The sequence below is a fragment of the Pempheris klunzingeri genome, chromosome 8 (genome assembly GCF_042242105.1).
Source record: "Pempheris klunzingeri isolate RE-2024b chromosome 8, fPemKlu1.hap1, whole genome shotgun sequence".
Lineage (NCBI taxonomy): Eukaryota > Metazoa > Chordata > Actinopteri > Acropomatiformes > Pempheridae > Pempheris > Pempheris klunzingeri.
The window spans coordinates 21,059,715-21,075,075 of record NC_092019.1 but is presented as its reverse complement, the minus strand read 5'-3'; the positions used below and the strand labels follow the sequence as shown (position 1 = coordinate 21,075,075).

The following is a 15,361-nucleotide window of genomic DNA, read 5'->3' as shown; positions in this document are numbered from 1 at the left end:
AATGTCATCAGACTCCTCTCTGTGAACCTTACAGTAAGGGACAGTTGTGATTTATTCCTAACTAATAAACTACCTGTTTGTTTATGTGCAAAGAAAAATCAGTGACGCCCTTGAACACACATAGGACACAAATTACCATCTAAATTAATCTTTGGTGGCCAGTTTTTCCAAACTGGAGTAAGTGAACTTCAGGTTGTTCAAACAGCAGTGACTGCTTTGGGTTTGTTACTCATTAGACATGGCACAGGGACCCCTCCTTGCTGTCCTGTATAAAAGGATGCAGCGCCACAGTCACATCCTCCACATTGTGTTGAGCCTCACACAGCTGTCTCAGCCTCCAGCCCAAAGGAGAAGCCAGACCTTCTAGAAAACATGGACTTCAACGGCACATGGCAGGTCTACTCCCAGGAGAACTACGAGGAGTTCCTCAAGGCCATGGGTGAGAAAAAACAAACGCTGGTAGAGCTGCGGGCGATGGAGGGATACAAAGAAATCTATTATCTTTGGTAGCTGAGGGCAAAGTAGTTATTTTAATGTTTTTAAAGCCTTGTAATGTTTATTGTAACCACTCAGGCGACACGGCGTTGCTGTCCAGTCCTCACTAGTAAGTTGTACAAACACACATGTGCTTTGCTTACCAGAACTTCCAGCAGATGTCATCAAGATGGCCAAAGACATCAAGCCAATTACTGAGATCAAGCAGAGTGGCAATGACTTTGTCGTCACCTCCAAGACCCCTGGAAAGACTGTGACCAACTCCTTTACCATCGGCAAGGAGGCTGATATCACCACCATGGACGGCAAGAAGATCAAGGTCTGTAATTCCAAAGAAACAACACACAAAGTCAAGACAACAAAGTCTTTATGTCACATCCTTCTTTTAGTAGAACGCCTGATTTCATACATGTGCTTTTACATTTTGGAGAAGACTAAAGCCTCCAAGTGTCCAGGCCGGTGTGCATGCCTCTGGTCTGAGCAGCCTGTTTTGGCATATTAGTGATATGTGTCTTCTCCTTCCTTTCAAACCCCCAGTGTGTTGTCAACATGGAGGGTGGCAAACTGGTCTGCAAAACCGGCAAGTTCTGCCACATCCAAGAGCTCAAGGCAGGAGAGATGGTTGAGGTACAGTAGGCTAGCCTCTTACACGATTAAAAACATTTTACCTCCACGTGTAAATACTGTTTAAGTAATATCACTTAATAATAATGTCATTTCCTGTTTCCTTTTCAGACTTTGACCATGAGCTCAACAACTCTCATCAGGAAGAGCAGAAAGATGTGAACTTGGCAGTGAGGAAACCGATGTCTATTTAAATAAAAGTGTTGCTTACTACTGGCGGTTTGCGTCATCTTTTTTATGCCGATGCAAAAACCTACTCCCAACATCCCTTTAATATGAGTGAAATAATAATAAACGATCGCACGTTTGAATTTGAGTGTGCGCACGCACGCCTTCCCTGGGCTGCACAGCTGTGCGCATGCGCAGTGCGAAGACGGCGCTTAACCCACGTAGCTGACTGTAGCGAGCTGCAGTAAAACACCAGAATTGGTCACAAAAAGAAAAAAGAAATAGCTGCAACACACAAATTCAGACAGTAGCAGTGGGTCGTTAAAAATGGCGAGGTACCTGAGGCCGCCTAACACATCTCTCTTCGTCAGAAACATCGCCGACGAGTCCAGGTATGTGGTCCTTTAAGCCCCGCTGACATGTCGGAGACCACGGCCGAGCTACCGCAGTGCTAGTTAGCTGCTAAACACGCCGATGGAGCCCGGCAGGAAAAGACAGGCTGGTTATATTGTTTAGTGAGGTTATATTATTTAATGAGGTTAAATTATTTAGTGAGGTTACATTATTTAATGAGGTTATATTATTTACTGAGGTTATATTATTTAATGAGGTTACATTATTTAGTGAGGTTACATTATTTACTGAGGTTAAACAGTTATCAGTAGATTCTGCGTTAGGTTTGCTTACACCCAACAAACTAGACGAAAGCTGGTGCTGTTGCAGCCTGAAATAACATTACATCCTCATATATATATATTTATATTATGGACATAATGCAGTATGTCATATTATATCATCTGTGATGTGAGTCCTGTTATTATATACACTATATTGATATACATCATTACATTGTGTGTGTATATAATATATACAGTATATATACATTATAATGTGTGTGTGTGTGTGTATATACAACATATACTATTATATATACAACATAACCTTTTAAATAATAATAATAATTCATACATTATCACCACCACTATTGTTATTATTATAATCATCATTTTGCTCCATAATGCACTTTGTGTATTTTATCTGGTCTATCTCTACTTCAGTCTCCTTCTATTTATGGCTGCTGTGGCAATTTAATTTCCCTTTGGGGGTTAATAAAGTCATCTATCTATCTATCTATCTATCTATCTATCTATCTATCTATTTATATCAAATTAATGATCTGACTCCAATAATAGTCTGGTGCTAAGGATGTTAAATACATGCAAATGAACTGTTGAACAGTAAGTCTGTTTTTATGTTTGCTCCTGGTGTTAACCTCTCCTCAAACCTATGTCCCCAATCCAAGACTTACTTAAATATTGTAAGAATAACCACACGTGCTTTACCAGTAACTGTTTAGTTAGTAGTAAGTTAATGAAAATGAAGCAATATCAAGCTACGGTTTCTGTATATTTAAATGTTGGGAAAAGGCTTTTTCTTACCTCAGATTTTACTGGAGTGATCCCACACCGACATTTTACACAATGTTACTGATGTTCACCCAGATTGTAGCAATGCAGATAGTCTGGGATTTCTGTAAAACAACCTGAAACAATGGATGTGAATGGGATTTTGTGCGAAAGCATTGAAAAAATGCATTTAAAGTTGCACAGACCTTGTATAAAACTGATTAGTTCCACTAATGTGCTGCTGTTGGTATTTGGCACCGACCACAAAGCTGAAAAATCACAGTGGATCCATAAGACTTGAGCTGAGAGATAATAGAAAAAGCAAACAACCACAGACACACTTTGTTAAGTGTCTCAGTCTACATTTAGAGACTACAGTGCTACTTTTAAGAGACGTTTTTGAAACGTTGGTGTATTAACTGTACCCAAACCTGCATTAATGCTGTGGATGTTTTTTACTTGTACTGTTGCACCTTTAAATGAGGAAACTTCCTTTTGAGGTGGCAGGGTAAATTCCATTTGTCTGCACATTAATTATTGTCATATGCTGTGTACCTTGGACACTGGGCTCCAGGTGATTTTATACGATAGCCAGCAGAATAAATGTGCTTATTTCATGACACTTTAGGCCAGAGGATTTACGACGTGAGTTTGGTCGTTATGGGCCTATTGTAGATGTCTACATTCCACTTGACTTCTATACACGGCGGACAAGAGGATTTGCTTACATTCAATATCCTTTATTCTTTTATTTTTAATTTGGAAATGGTGTTTTCACAGAGGGATTGTAAAGCTTTAAATGTGACTTTTTGTCTGCGTCACGTTTATTTTTATATCACAAGTCTTTATCCCATTGCACAGGCTTGTTTTTTTTTATGTCATTTTATTTTCTTAAGAATTCTTTGCTATCTAGTATATTGTACACGTATTTAAACGTAATCCTAACCAATATTTCTTCTGTTGTTGCCTTAGAATGGTAAAGATACAGTTCTGGAGGCCCCACACCAAAGAAAGTTGAAAGGCGGTTGTAGAGTAGATTGAAGCCAGAGACACCCAGGCGACAAGCAGTAGTGGAATTGGGAAAATAAAGAGAGAGCAAAAGCATGAAGATACAAAGAGGAGAAAAGAGAGCACCAAGGCTTCCATTTGTCTACCAAAAGGGAGGAAAAGCAAAGTGTTTATTGGGCAAAGACAAGCAGGAAACCTCAAGTTCTTCTGCCAAGGCAATAAAGATCAAGCTGAAGGTCAAAGGTCAAGCATGTTTAAGGTAACAAGCCAAACTTTTTGTATCCTACTTAATCTGATCACCATCGATATTTGTCTTGTCCTCACAATTTGAAATCACAAATGGGCCTATTATTGTTGCTTAATTTTCAGGCCGAAAACAATAAGATTTTGTTGATTTTCACTTATCATTCACTCATTACCTGAGGTAACTGATTTTTCACCTTTCATTTTGATCTAAGTCCAGTAGCTGTGTTTCATAGACTGGAGCGTCATCCTGTGTTGCAGCCTTTGTTTTGTTTTTTTGGTGTAATTACTGTGCATGTGTGCAGCCCTCTATGTCCCAACTTGCCAAATTTCAACATAAAAGACCTTAACAGCACAGCACGTTTGAAGATGTGCGGGATGCAGAGGACGCTCTCCACAACCTGGACCGTAAATGGGTGTGTGGGCGTCAGATCGAGATCCAGTTCGCCCAGGGAGACAGAAAGAGTATGAACCATTCGCATTCCTATCTGAGCAACACACAGTTAACCTCTGCCTGCCTCACATGCATCATTCAGCACTGTTTGGAAAATACTGCGTTTCTAATCACCTCGAGTCCTGATGCGAGTTTGTCCGTCAAGCCCCTAACCAGATGAAGTCCAAGGAGCGCCATTCCCCTCGCAGTTTCTCCCGCTACGACGATGACCGGGATAGTCGCCGAAGGCGGTCCCGGAGCCGCAGCTATGATCGACACAGGTCCCGAAGCCCCTCCTACGAGCGCCGTCCACGGAGGTCTGAGAGCCCCAGAGAGTGAGTTCATGTTTTATTAAACCCACAGTAACTTGAATAAAAACTGGCTGTAGTTGTTTCACTTTGTTTGTTCAATTCTGTCCTACAGTGTGAGCAGGATTTAGGCTGGATATCAAACTGTTGTTACTCCAGGTGAAGTTCTCGTTGATGCATGTTGTGTTTAAATGAGAAATAACACGCACTATAATCTCCGAACTAATGGAGGGAAAATAATGTATGCATCACTACTGAATCTAGGTTATCACACAGGCTGAAATAGGGAATATTTCCAATACCCAACCCTGGTAGTGTTTTCTAGACATTTTAACACTCAGCTGTGACTTCAACTAACATCTGGGTTATAAAACAAAATTTGTTTTGTGTGTGTTATTTAAGCTGAGAGTCCGTGTAAGGCCTGGTCATGCATTGAAAAGCATCCACCATTTGCAGGAGAGTGGATTGTACTCTTCTCATTAGAGCAGCACGCACTGAGAAAGAGAAGGTGACACAGTCACCCATTACAAGATGGGAAGAAGTCCGTTTGCAGGGTTCATATCATATATCATAGTTTCATGTTTGAAAAGTCATGTATGTTTGAGCTTAGACTCTGTTTATTTGCCAACATGTTAATCAGAATAAAGAGAATAAAATCAAAGTAGACTGAAACTTTAAAGGGTTTGGTTTGTTGATGTGTTACCTACTTATTCTGACTAGTTCAGTCTCTCTGGTATAAACAAGCTGTGTGTGTAAAAAAAAAAAAAAAAAAAAAAAAAAAAAAAAAAGCAGAAAGCAGAAATTACAAGATCTCATTGTGCTCTTATCCTGGATGGAAAGTGGTTCCCCTGGTGCTGGACAGTACCTAAGTTAGAGTGAGTAACTGGTTTGTGTTGCTGTTTGTGTGGACAGGTCGCAGTCCTACAGACGACATAAGCGGAGCAGAAGCCATGAAAATGACAGGTAGGCTGGTTTGTCACCTTACAGTATTCAAAACAAGCAAGGACAATTGTACTATACTGAAGTTTATGCTGATGATCACCCCAGCAGGTACAGAGGTCCTCCCCGGGACCACCCAAGGACAAACCATGAACCAGGCTCACGTAGCCGCTCTGTGTCCCGCTCCCCTTCACCCACCAGATCCAGGCCCAAAGGTAAAAAGAGGCAGTCCAGGTCCCACAGCCCGGCTGCAGACTTCCACCCAACCTGCAGCTCCTACAAACAGGCGGTGGAACGATCTCCATCCCGCTCCTATTCTAGATCCATGTCCCGGTCACACTCTCGCTCCAGGTCCTGGGCTGGACGCAAGTCTGGTGGCCACTGACCGTTTCCTCCAGAGCCCTCTGGATCTGTTCAGTTTTAGACTACGTTTACTGCTAGAGTGTTATGCTCTATGTTTGCATTTGTTTATCATCACATTATGGACGAGTCTGTTGCCAAAGGGAAAAGAGCAGCAGGAGCTGAGTTTCTTTTTGGCCGCTGTGAAATAGGTTTTAGTTGAGAAGTGATTCATAAAAAGCACAGCTGATCCCAGGGTATGTTTCTATGGACTAATGTGGGCTGCTGAAGGTGGCTTTGCTGGTATTATTTTTGTACTTAGCAATATTTACATTGATACATTTGTTAGTATGCCTCTCTTGGTTTAGTCCCATTGTGTATTTCTAATCATGAATAAAAAATATCACTTCAGGGCCTGAATCACCAGTGTTTACTTCGTGCACTGACCTTGGATGTTTGGCTTCTGTGGTCCTTATACAGCAGGCAAACTCTATACTATAGAGTACTACTTCAGTACCTGTGGCACTGGACGATGTATGAACGCAGTTAGTTCCTACCCAATACTTTATCCTGTACTTCATGCGACAGTGTTCATGATGAGCAGCACTGTTCAGTCAGTAAAACAAAGAGCGTGTTTATAGTGTTACCCAAATGGTTTTACATGTGCTTTGCCAATAAATAAATTGTGTCTTTATGAATACCTAATCTGTACTGTGGCACAGATTGCACTACTGGTTCTATTCCGGTCCTACAATAAACTGGTATTGGCACCAATAAGAAGACACTCAAACAGAGGCAACATAGGGGGGAGGGGGAAGGGATTTATTTTTTTTTTTGTAAAATTTTGTCATCAATTCACAGAGTGCATTCTTTTACATTTGTTTTTAAAATACCAATTGATACAAATCTTAACAGGGCATTTTCTCTTCATCTTCAGTGACATTTCAGGGGGACAAATTAACAGCCAATTCGTAACAGGTTTTAAATTTAGAGTAAGGAGACTTTGTCATGCACAACTCAATCTGGGCGGTAAAGAAATGGTTTACATGAACAACCAATAGAAGGTAATACTTCTACAGCATGGGACCAAGTTCAGTGGTCAGCTGGCGGAAGAACAGCTGAGAACTAAAGATGGCTCTGATGAAAACTTTTGGTCAACTTGTGGCATTGCCATCCAGTGAAACTAGTTAGTTTCAGTATGGGTTTCAACTTAGGCACAAACAGGTCAACTCAACAAGATTAAAAGCATCACGCTTACACACTGTAAGCACATTCGGAACTCAAATCCATACATGAGCAAGTCTCCCGTAGAATCCAATTGATATTTTGTTGCAGTTTTACTTAATTTGCATTTAGCATCTTTCACCCTACACTGCATAATACAAAACAATAAAAAAACATGTGCAAGATCTCTGGAAAGATTGCAGTGCAGGGGAACTGACAAATGCAATAGGCAGATTTTTTTAACAAAAATATTCTTCAGTATTGAAGTCAAGACACGTCCTTAGCATGTCTTATACATTCAGTGTTATTACTAAAAATACTTTTGTCAGGCAGGCCTCAAACTCGGCCTGCAAATGTACATATGCTACAAGTACTTTATACATTTCATTATTTACATGGCTCTTGAGCACATTAACAAGCTCTCATACTTTGTTTTGTCATCTTTAGGCTGGCCATTAACAGCTCCAATTCTGCAAAGGGAACGAAAGAGAGCCTCAACAGAGGATTGAACCACAAAAATAGAGAATCCATAGAGAGATAGTCAATTACGCCTCCATTTCAATAGCATCCTGGCCTGTAACTAAAAAAAAGAAATAAAAAGAAAGGTCTGATTGCAGTGCAAGGGGGTAAACAAGAGGCAGGGGTAGACGGCGTTGAGCGTTGATTATGGGATGGTCAACCACTGAGACCTATTTTGTAAACAAACACCAGCCTCCTGCCTCGTGTTAAATCCCATGGGCCACTTCACTTCAGAAACAGTCCTCAGCTCTGCACTACCTTGCTTACAAGTGCGTGCAGCCAACAGGGCCACGTCATGCGACTTGGAGGGAAAGTGAAACTCAGTCCCACATACAAGTCAGGCCCTCTTCCGCGAGTTGAAGCCGCAGCACTCAGACAGAGACAGAGGAGGGACAACAGTACTGATTGAACCAGATGAACAGTTAGAAGTGACCCAAGTGACCCCATTAAGCCCACAGGCTGGCAAAGTTAAGTGGCAATGGCAGCAATGCCAACCACACAGAGGATATCCAAAAAAAAAAAAAAGGGGGGGTACAGCAAAAACATTGCTTTGGTTACAAACAGCATTTCATACATCTTTTAAACCACAACTAAACATAGAAGGACTTGTACAAAATAATGCTATGATAGAGTGTTCTGGGCCTCAGACGTCATCAACTCCTATAGTGCATGTGCGCACAGCGCAATAAAAAAGGTACAGGAGTTAACAGTCCAAGGCCCGTGTGCCATGGTCTCTTATTACCCTTCAGTTTGAGGTTGAATTCTTGACCTGTATTTACTCACTACAGCTTATTACCTCCAGTAAAATAGCCTTTTTTCCCTGCAGAATTGCAGTTGAGTGTCTTTTTTCCTCGTCCCAAACAATGCACGTGATACATATTAAAAAAAGTGGGCCCTAGTCAAAAATGCTACAAATGTGAGTTTGCTTTAGCACCTGAAGCTTTAGAGGTGACTCTAAAGAATTTTCTACAACTTAAGATGGAAAAGCACATCTGTCCACAGAAATGGACCGTAAAAATGCTGGGAATTTTACCTGACCTATAAGATAACCCTTGTTTGGAATAAAAGCACACTCAATCTGCGTTGACAGCCAACATTAAAAAGAACAAAACAGAAGTACAAAGGATATCCAGTTTGTCATTAGTCACAGAAACTGACTCAACTAAAGGCATCACCAACCAGCAAGGCTCCAGGGCTGTAATATCTTGTAATATGGATTTTTTAAAATATAAATGGGTGTTGAATAAACAGTCACAGTACTGCATAGTGCAGCTGCAAATGCATTTTAACACTCAAGAAGATAATCTAAAAACAGCTAAAAGTATTACAGCTCTGCAGTGTTCCTGGTGGGTGGGTGCCCTCAGAAGAGTCCCAGTTCATTTGTTTGTTTTCAGATGATCAAGTGTGGGTAACCCTCTCAGGCCTGCACCTTGAGGAGACTCTTGAGCTGGAAGGCCATCATCTCCCTGTTGTCACAGGAGCCCATTGGGAAGGACACCCAGTGGCTGGGGGGTTTGGGCAACACACTAGGCGAGGGTGGCTCGCTGAACTTAGGCCCTGCGTAGCTTGGACTTCCCTGTGTGGCCAGGAGCGTGTTAAGGTGAGACACTGCACCCTCCCAGTTCTGATCGTAGTTGGTGGCAAAACGGACAGAAGCACTCTTATCTGCAGACACGGCCTGCCGCGCCTCTGGAGACCTGTGGTAGGCTGCACCCTTGTCGATCCGGCGATGGCCATGATGGTGTAGGCCCCCTACCCCTCCTGCAGATGCTGCTGATCCGTTCTGATCACGGCTTCTCTGCTTAGCCCGGCCAAGTTGGTGGTTCTTCTTTGGCAAAGGGCGTTCAGGGTGGGAAACTGGAATGTTGTACCTCTCTCCACCTCCCATAATGATTCTGCACTACGTGTCACCTACATGACGAGAATATTGTGTTACTAAAGACCACAGAAATTAGTAAATGTATTGCAGCCTATTCAAAGAATAGAAAATGTGACCCCCCCCCTCCCCTACAAGAGAACATGCGCAGAGGGTTACGTGCAGAAACACCACACAGGCAGGCCCGCGCCGCCCCTCCCCCACACCGCCCAGAGCAAAACAGCTCCAGCTCACCTCTTTGTTATGAGAAAGTCGACGAAGCAGAGATCTCTCTTCAGTCTTTCACCTCCAATCGGGCCCCAGGTCCTCGAAGTAGTTTTCTGTCTACTTCTCGCTGCACTTCGGTGTCCAGCAAGGTCTGAAGTTTTCATGTGCCAATGAGCGGTGTTTTCTCGTGGAGCCGAGCTGAACATCAACTCACCTCGGCGCACGGTGCTCCAAGAAGCCGAAAGCCTTTGGGGGCAACAAAATGTCCGTCAGGGGAAAAAGAAGCTGAATAGACTTCACTAGCAGACAAACTAGCAGTTTAAATCGTCGCACAACCTTTGACACGCATTGCGTTGATGCTTTTCTCCAGGAGGTTTTAAGTATTTCGGAGTGCGTCATCATTGCTAATGCTGCGCGGTAAACAATAAACAACAACACGACGGCTGCCCAGCCATGGCGATTATAGTATCGTTATATAAAACCTGCCACTGTACATCAAGATGTTACATAAAGCAAACTGCGCCATGATATCCCACTTCTGTTTGTGCGCCTGTAGCTTGGCTTAGCATTTAATGCAGTCGCTTTGTCCCGTCGAGTGGCTTTGTTTACTGGACATTTTAAAGTAAAAGTCAGGCGATACTGCAAATTTCGATTGCGGAGAACTGTCGTTGATAATCCCAGTTATATGTCATGTAAAAAAATATCGCTTTAACAATCTCGGTCACACTACGTTGGCAGCACACCAAAACAAAGAAACGGTGAGTTCAATATGGCGACGAGGCACAAAACAGTTTCTCTTACCGACTTCCTCGGGCTTGGTTGATGAAGCCCTTCGTCAGAGAAAATTATCCTTCAAAATCCGTCGGCGGACTGTGTAGGAAACTACAGCGAGGTATATTTCCCACAAAACCCGTCGCCCTCGAAGCTGATGTGGTGTTAAAGGCGGCCGCAGAGCAGCTCTCCTCTCCTCTCTCTCTCTACCGACTCCGTCTAGATTGCAACAAAATGGAATCTACAGCAGAGATATGTAGCCCGTTCGGACCGCGAACTGACCAATCAGGTGCCGAGCACACGGGGCTCGACCAATCACAGAGCAGACAGCCAGACGCATTCACGCTTGTTGCCAGACTGGTGACGTCAATCGCTGACCGTCCTCTCCTCTCCTTTGTTGGAGCTCGGGTATTTCCTGAGACCACTGAGAAAATACCAGAAAAACAACCCGCTTCCAAACGCCAGAAACCTTCCGCTTTCAAGAAAAGTTACATAAAGAAAATAACCCCACAGCCACGAACGACCTTACATGTAGGTTCGGGCTTATAATAAATGTAGTTGAGTGTTATGTAATGTCGAATCTTTTTTTTCAAAGGAGGTAAACACGTCCACAATTTAGATTTATTGGCGTATTTTCCTACTTTCTCAGTTGCAGGAAGGCAAATCTGTTGCTCTGCAAGTTCCTGTTTGTGTATGTAAAACCTGTTGTGCTGGGCTAAAACAGCTGCAACAGGGAGTAATGACACACAACAGGTCTTGTCTATGAGCTGCCCATCCCCCTCCCCATATCATCTGTCCTGCTAAAACAAAACCCGGGCCACTTCATAGAGCCCCACTCATTTTCCAACTGGTGAAGATTGGTGGGTGAGAGTGAGATTTTTCTTTTACTTTGATAGCTTCAAATATTGGTATCATTTAATGGATACACAGTTTTACTACCATCCGTACCATGATCCAATGTGAGCTTTGGCACAAAGGCCCAGTTCAGAGTTAATACACTGCCATTCTTATGAGCACCATATAAGCGCCATAGTGTCATAAATCTGAGGCAACATTTGGTCATCTGGGGTTATTAAGTGGGAACCTTTCATCCTCTGATGTTTTGTTGAATTAACCAAGGGCCAAATGGTGAACAACAGACTCCTGTATCCTGGAGAGCTGAAGTGTTAGAAGGGTTATTTAAAGAATAATAAAACTGTGGGGAGAAAAGAAAAGACAGAGTTTAAAAGTTTTAAACGACCATTATGAGCATTTTCTGACATGATAACCGAACAACCGAATAATGTTTTTGTGTTAGGTTATTGAATCTGGTTTTAAATGATTGATTAAAGCTTAGTTTACCTTTTGTCATTTTTTTTTTCTTAAATAATTTTCTTTTCCATTCTTTGCTATTCCACTTTCAGCCTTCATATATCATGTTAAACTGGGGTATTGTGGTTTTTGATTTTCTCTTTAGCTTTTGAAAAGTTTTTACTTTTCTCCTACATTTTACGAGACTATGCTCTTGGTTTTATAGGAGTCTGCAGGTCCAAGTCTAAAGACTACAAAGGAACCCGTATGATATCTAAGTCCACGGTCAGTGTTAGTTACCCCACAGACCTTGTTTAAAGTGTGTGGATTTTAAAAGAGTTGCGCAATGCAGTGTGTCAGCCAGTGCTCACAGCTGAAGGCCATGGAAAGACACTCCCCAAAGCACAGCAACCTTTGAAGGGGGTTGTGCCCATCAAGAGTCAGCTATGTATGGAAAGTAGGTCACCAAGAGGCTTCTGTAGGTCGTACAGAACATGGGAGGTGGACAAATGTCCATATTTGACTGGCAGCAAAGGCGTGGGGTATGAACACAGTTATGGCACAAAAGATAGTGAATGTGAAGTAGGGCCATCTGGAAAGTGAAATGGAAAATCCATTTAAAGCAACAGTGGTGCACGAAGGTGGCCAGGTTAATTTTTTTCTTCACACAGCAGAGAGGCTGCATACAGGCAAGTAGTTAGAGCAGAACCAGACAATAGTTATTGGGTGTAAACGGTGAAGAGAGAACGATCAGTGGAGTTTAATGTGAATTTGAATAGCCTGAGACGTGCTGTGAAACACACCCACACAAAGCCGAGTGGGAGGGAACTCAAGCAGAAAACAGAAACGGTTTCTCACCACTCAGCAATAAGTTGGCCCAATATCAAAGACCTTTTGTAATACCAGAAAACACACTCAAATGAAATTGCTCCTTTTTGTTGCCAAGGTTTTCTCATTTATTTTTCCCATCTAGTTTGGTGGGGCTGCAGTGACATAACATGCACTCATGCAAGAGACATAAATGTGCGCACACACACACACACACTTGCACACTACATATGCCCACAACTCTCTTATTTCTAATATAGAAATAAAAAAGAAACTTTAAATTGTGGCAGAACACAAATACAGAACTACTGCCAGCACCCATGTACCTCTTATAACCTACAGTATACAAAGGCCATGGAAAAAGAGGGTACAGGACATAGGAGGTGGACAAATATCCAAGTCTGACCGGCAGCAAAAGCTTGCATTACAAACACGTTCATGGCAGAAGAGATAGAGATTATGTGACTCCATTGATGCTGAAAAGAAAGAATGGATAAGTAAACAAACAATCAAATTGAGAGTATTATAAAGATGTCAACATTAAATCTTTCATTTAACACAGTATGTCAGTCCCACCATCATTCAAGCCACCCAGCTATGGAGAATCAAGATAATAAGGTTGTTGGACCATTCACACAGCCTTTTGTTTTTCAGGTGCTGCGATGTCTGGCCTTCACGTGTCTCTCTAATCTAAAAAGATCTTTAACCCTGGAGAACCCACGGGGTCAAATTTGGCCTCTGTTAATTGCTGCTACCCAAAATGAACAAACATAAAAAAAATTGTCAAATTTAACTTCAAAAACCCAGAGTGCCACTTCTGACCCCTGCATAGAGACACTTAGTGGATGAATATTGAACTGACATGAGCCAGAGTGGTAGTGACAAGATGACTGACCACATGCTGTTTCGTTGAGCTGGAAACCTTCCCAAACAAAATGGTCTTCTCAGCAAACCAGTGGTTGGTAAAATTGTGTATTCTTTGTTAATCTATTTAGTATTAGCTTGCAGAATGCCTAGAAGTACGTTTTATATTCTTTTTGGATAAATTAGCAACTCTGAGCTAGTTCAAAAAACGATGGGCCAAAAATGACCCTCTGGGTGTATGGGTTAAAAAATGTCGGGTCAAAAATGGCCCTTTGGTTCTTTGAGTGACTTTGTAGATGGAGAATGGTGACAGTCCTGTATTTGGCTAAAGCCTTGAAATAAATTCATCTGTATAATATGTTTTACTAAGTTACCTTGGTAGTACAGGGCCAGAGACTAATACTTATAATAACTATAATAATATAATAACTTATTACTTATTTTATATATAAATATATATAATAAGTAAATTGCCGTCGATGTGCTGTGTGCAAGGACCTCAAAACTGAAATGCACTGTGAAAAATGTGCAGTTCCTCTCTGCATCAACAAAAAAAGAAATTGTTTCAAAGACTACCACAATGTCTAGTGTGAGTTCCTCTCTCTAGCAGAACAGATTTTTTGATAAGCAAAGACCCATGGTGTTAGTTTTTTGGCCTTGTGTTCTTGTTTCCATTGGCCAAAGTGTGTTTGTACATTTGAAATCCAGCAAAAAAAACATTGTTAAATGTAGCTGTGTGGTTAACTGATTATTTAAAATAGTTTGCATTGACAGTGTTTGTTATTGTGATTCTTTGAAATGATACACCTAAAGCCCAATGGGTCAAATTTGGCCCTAATCCTAAATTAGGGAATAAAGGGTTAAAATTGAAAAAGTGGATATGTTGGTGTTCAGTGAACTTATAGCAGTCATTTAATGCATAGTTCATAATTTTCCAAAGAAGAAAAGGGTTCTTGGGTTCTCCAGGGTTAAAGCAAACCTCCAAATGCACCGAAAAGCCAAAACAACCCAATTCACATCGTGAACATTTCAATATCTCTGACAGAAGAAAATAAAATACGGGGGAGGAAGCTACAGTTGAGGACACTGAGGCCTTCGTTATTTCTCTGGGAAGTTTTGGCTCATTTTATTAACATGGGACGAGTTCATATACTACAATTAGAATCTTACATATGTTGGGTTTTATATAACTTTATTCCAAGTATTTGTAAACAGAATATGTTTAACTCCCTATGTAAGTATGATGAATAAAAAGTAGGTGAACACATCATATCATAGGTCTGCAAATTGTTACCCAACACACTTTGTGGTAAGAACTGTGTAACACTCTCCTAATTATAGGGGAAACCAGCAGTACTCTGACGCAGTTAACTCAATGAGACTTGACAATACAAACAGAAGTTTTTCATCATTAAGATATAAGGTCCAGATAACTGAATAATTATTGTGGACTAAGACTGATGGCTTTGAAATCCTACACCCTGAGTAATAGAGCGAGACAAAACCCCTTTAAAGTGTAAATGCTGAAACAGGCGATCAGGTCTTTCTACTTGAATACTGTAAATGGAACATGATGAAATGCACAAATGAATTTTTTCACGGTAAATGTTTGAAATTGAGAGTTTGTCTCTTGTTCTATTTGATCAGATTACATGTCTTTTAACTTTGAATTTCTGATTTATCCTTTGTACATTTGTTGTTAATTATCTATAACCACCCTTTTAATTTACAGATGTATGGTTTAATACTATAATTTAACAATTGCATCATATCGTTCCAGACTCCAAGTAAATAATTGAGTATTATTAAAACATTTAGC

General features: G+C 41.3%; 3 protein-coding genes across 5 annotated transcripts; 2 read left to right on the top strand and 1 right to left on the bottom strand.

Annotated features, from left to right (window-relative positions):
* The first annotated feature begins 320 nt into the window (after positions 1-320).
* fabp10a (fatty acid binding protein 10a, liver basic) lies at positions 321-1,320 on the top strand. Its single transcript, XM_070835603.1, has 4 exons — positions 321-439; positions 642-814; positions 1,033-1,122; positions 1,231-1,320. Exons 1-4 carry the CDS (start codon positions 373-375, stop codon positions 1,279-1,281), a joined length of 381 nt encoding a protein of 126 aa, XP_070691704.1. The 5' UTR covers positions 321-372; the 3' UTR covers positions 1,282-1,320.
* A 184-nt stretch (positions 1,321-1,504) lies between these two features.
* srsf10a (serine and arginine rich splicing factor 10a) lies at positions 1,505-6,383 on the top strand. 3 transcript variants are annotated; one of them, XM_070834764.1, is made up of 6 exons: positions 1,505-1,679; positions 3,322-3,426; positions 4,306-4,409; positions 4,544-4,712; positions 5,598-5,648; positions 5,736-6,383. In XM_070834764.1, exons 1-6 carry the CDS (start codon positions 1,615-1,617, stop codon positions 6,007-6,009), a joined length of 768 nt encoding a protein of 255 aa, XP_070690865.1. In that variant the 5' UTR covers positions 1,505-1,614; the 3' UTR covers positions 6,010-6,383. The 3 variants fall into 3 exon arrangements, with proteins under 3 accessions (XP_070690865.1, XP_070690864.1, XP_070690863.1); XM_070834763.1 differs by lacking the exon at positions 3,322-3,426 and adding an exon at positions 3,666-3,960 and having other exon boundaries at positions 1,511-1,679; positions 4,298-4,409; XM_070834762.1 differs by lacking the exon at positions 3,322-3,426 and adding an exon at positions 3,666-3,960 and having other exon boundaries at positions 1,511-1,679; positions 4,298-4,409; positions 5,733-6,383.
* A 381-nt stretch (positions 6,384-6,764) lies between these two features.
* On the bottom strand, positions 6,765-10,800 carry pnrc2 (proline-rich nuclear receptor coactivator 2). The gene is made up of 3 exons (XM_070834766.1): positions 10,591-10,800; positions 9,817-10,035; positions 6,765-9,617 (listed from the first exon to the last, which is right to left on the bottom strand). The coding sequence occupies exon 3, from the start codon at positions 9,592-9,594 to the stop codon at positions 9,124-9,126; it is 471 nt and encodes a 156-aa protein (XP_070690867.1). The 5' UTR covers positions 9,595-9,617; positions 9,817-10,035; positions 10,591-10,800; the 3' UTR covers positions 6,765-9,123.
* Between the last annotated feature and the right edge of the window lie 4,561 nt (positions 10,801-15,361).

What these genes read in the sequence shown, in the direction of transcription:
- fabp10a (XM_070835603.1), top strand. Translation starts at nt 373, where the DNA reads ATGGACTTCAACGGCACATGGCAGGTCTACTCCCAGGAGAACTACGAG. An exon ending in TGGACGGCAAGAAGATCAAG is followed by an intron (nt 815 to 1,032) that starts GTCTGTAATTCC and finishes TCAAACCCCCAG; the next exon opens with TGTGTTGTCAACATGGAGGG. An exon ending in AGGCAGGAGAGATGGTTGAG is followed by an intron (nt 1,123 to 1,230) that starts GTACAGTAGGCT and finishes TTTCCTTTTCAG; the next exon opens with ACTTTGACCATGAGCTCAAC.
- srsf10a (XM_070834764.1), top strand. Translation starts at nt 1,615, where the DNA reads ATGGCGAGGTACCTGAGGCCGCCTAACACATCTCTCTTCGTCAGAAAC. An exon ending in AACATCGCCGACGAGTCCAG is followed by an intron (nt 1,680 to 3,321) that starts GTATGTGGTCCT and finishes ATGACACTTTAG; the next exon opens with GCCAGAGGATTTACGACGTG. An exon ending in AGAGGATTTGCTTACATTCA is followed by an intron (nt 3,427 to 4,305) that starts ATATCCTTTATT and finishes ACAGCACAGCAC; the next exon opens with GTTTGAAGATGTGCGGGATG.
- pnrc2 (XM_070834766.1), bottom strand. Translation starts at nt 9,594, where the DNA reads ATGGGAGGTGGAGAGAGGTACAACATTCCAGTTTCCCACCCTGAACGC.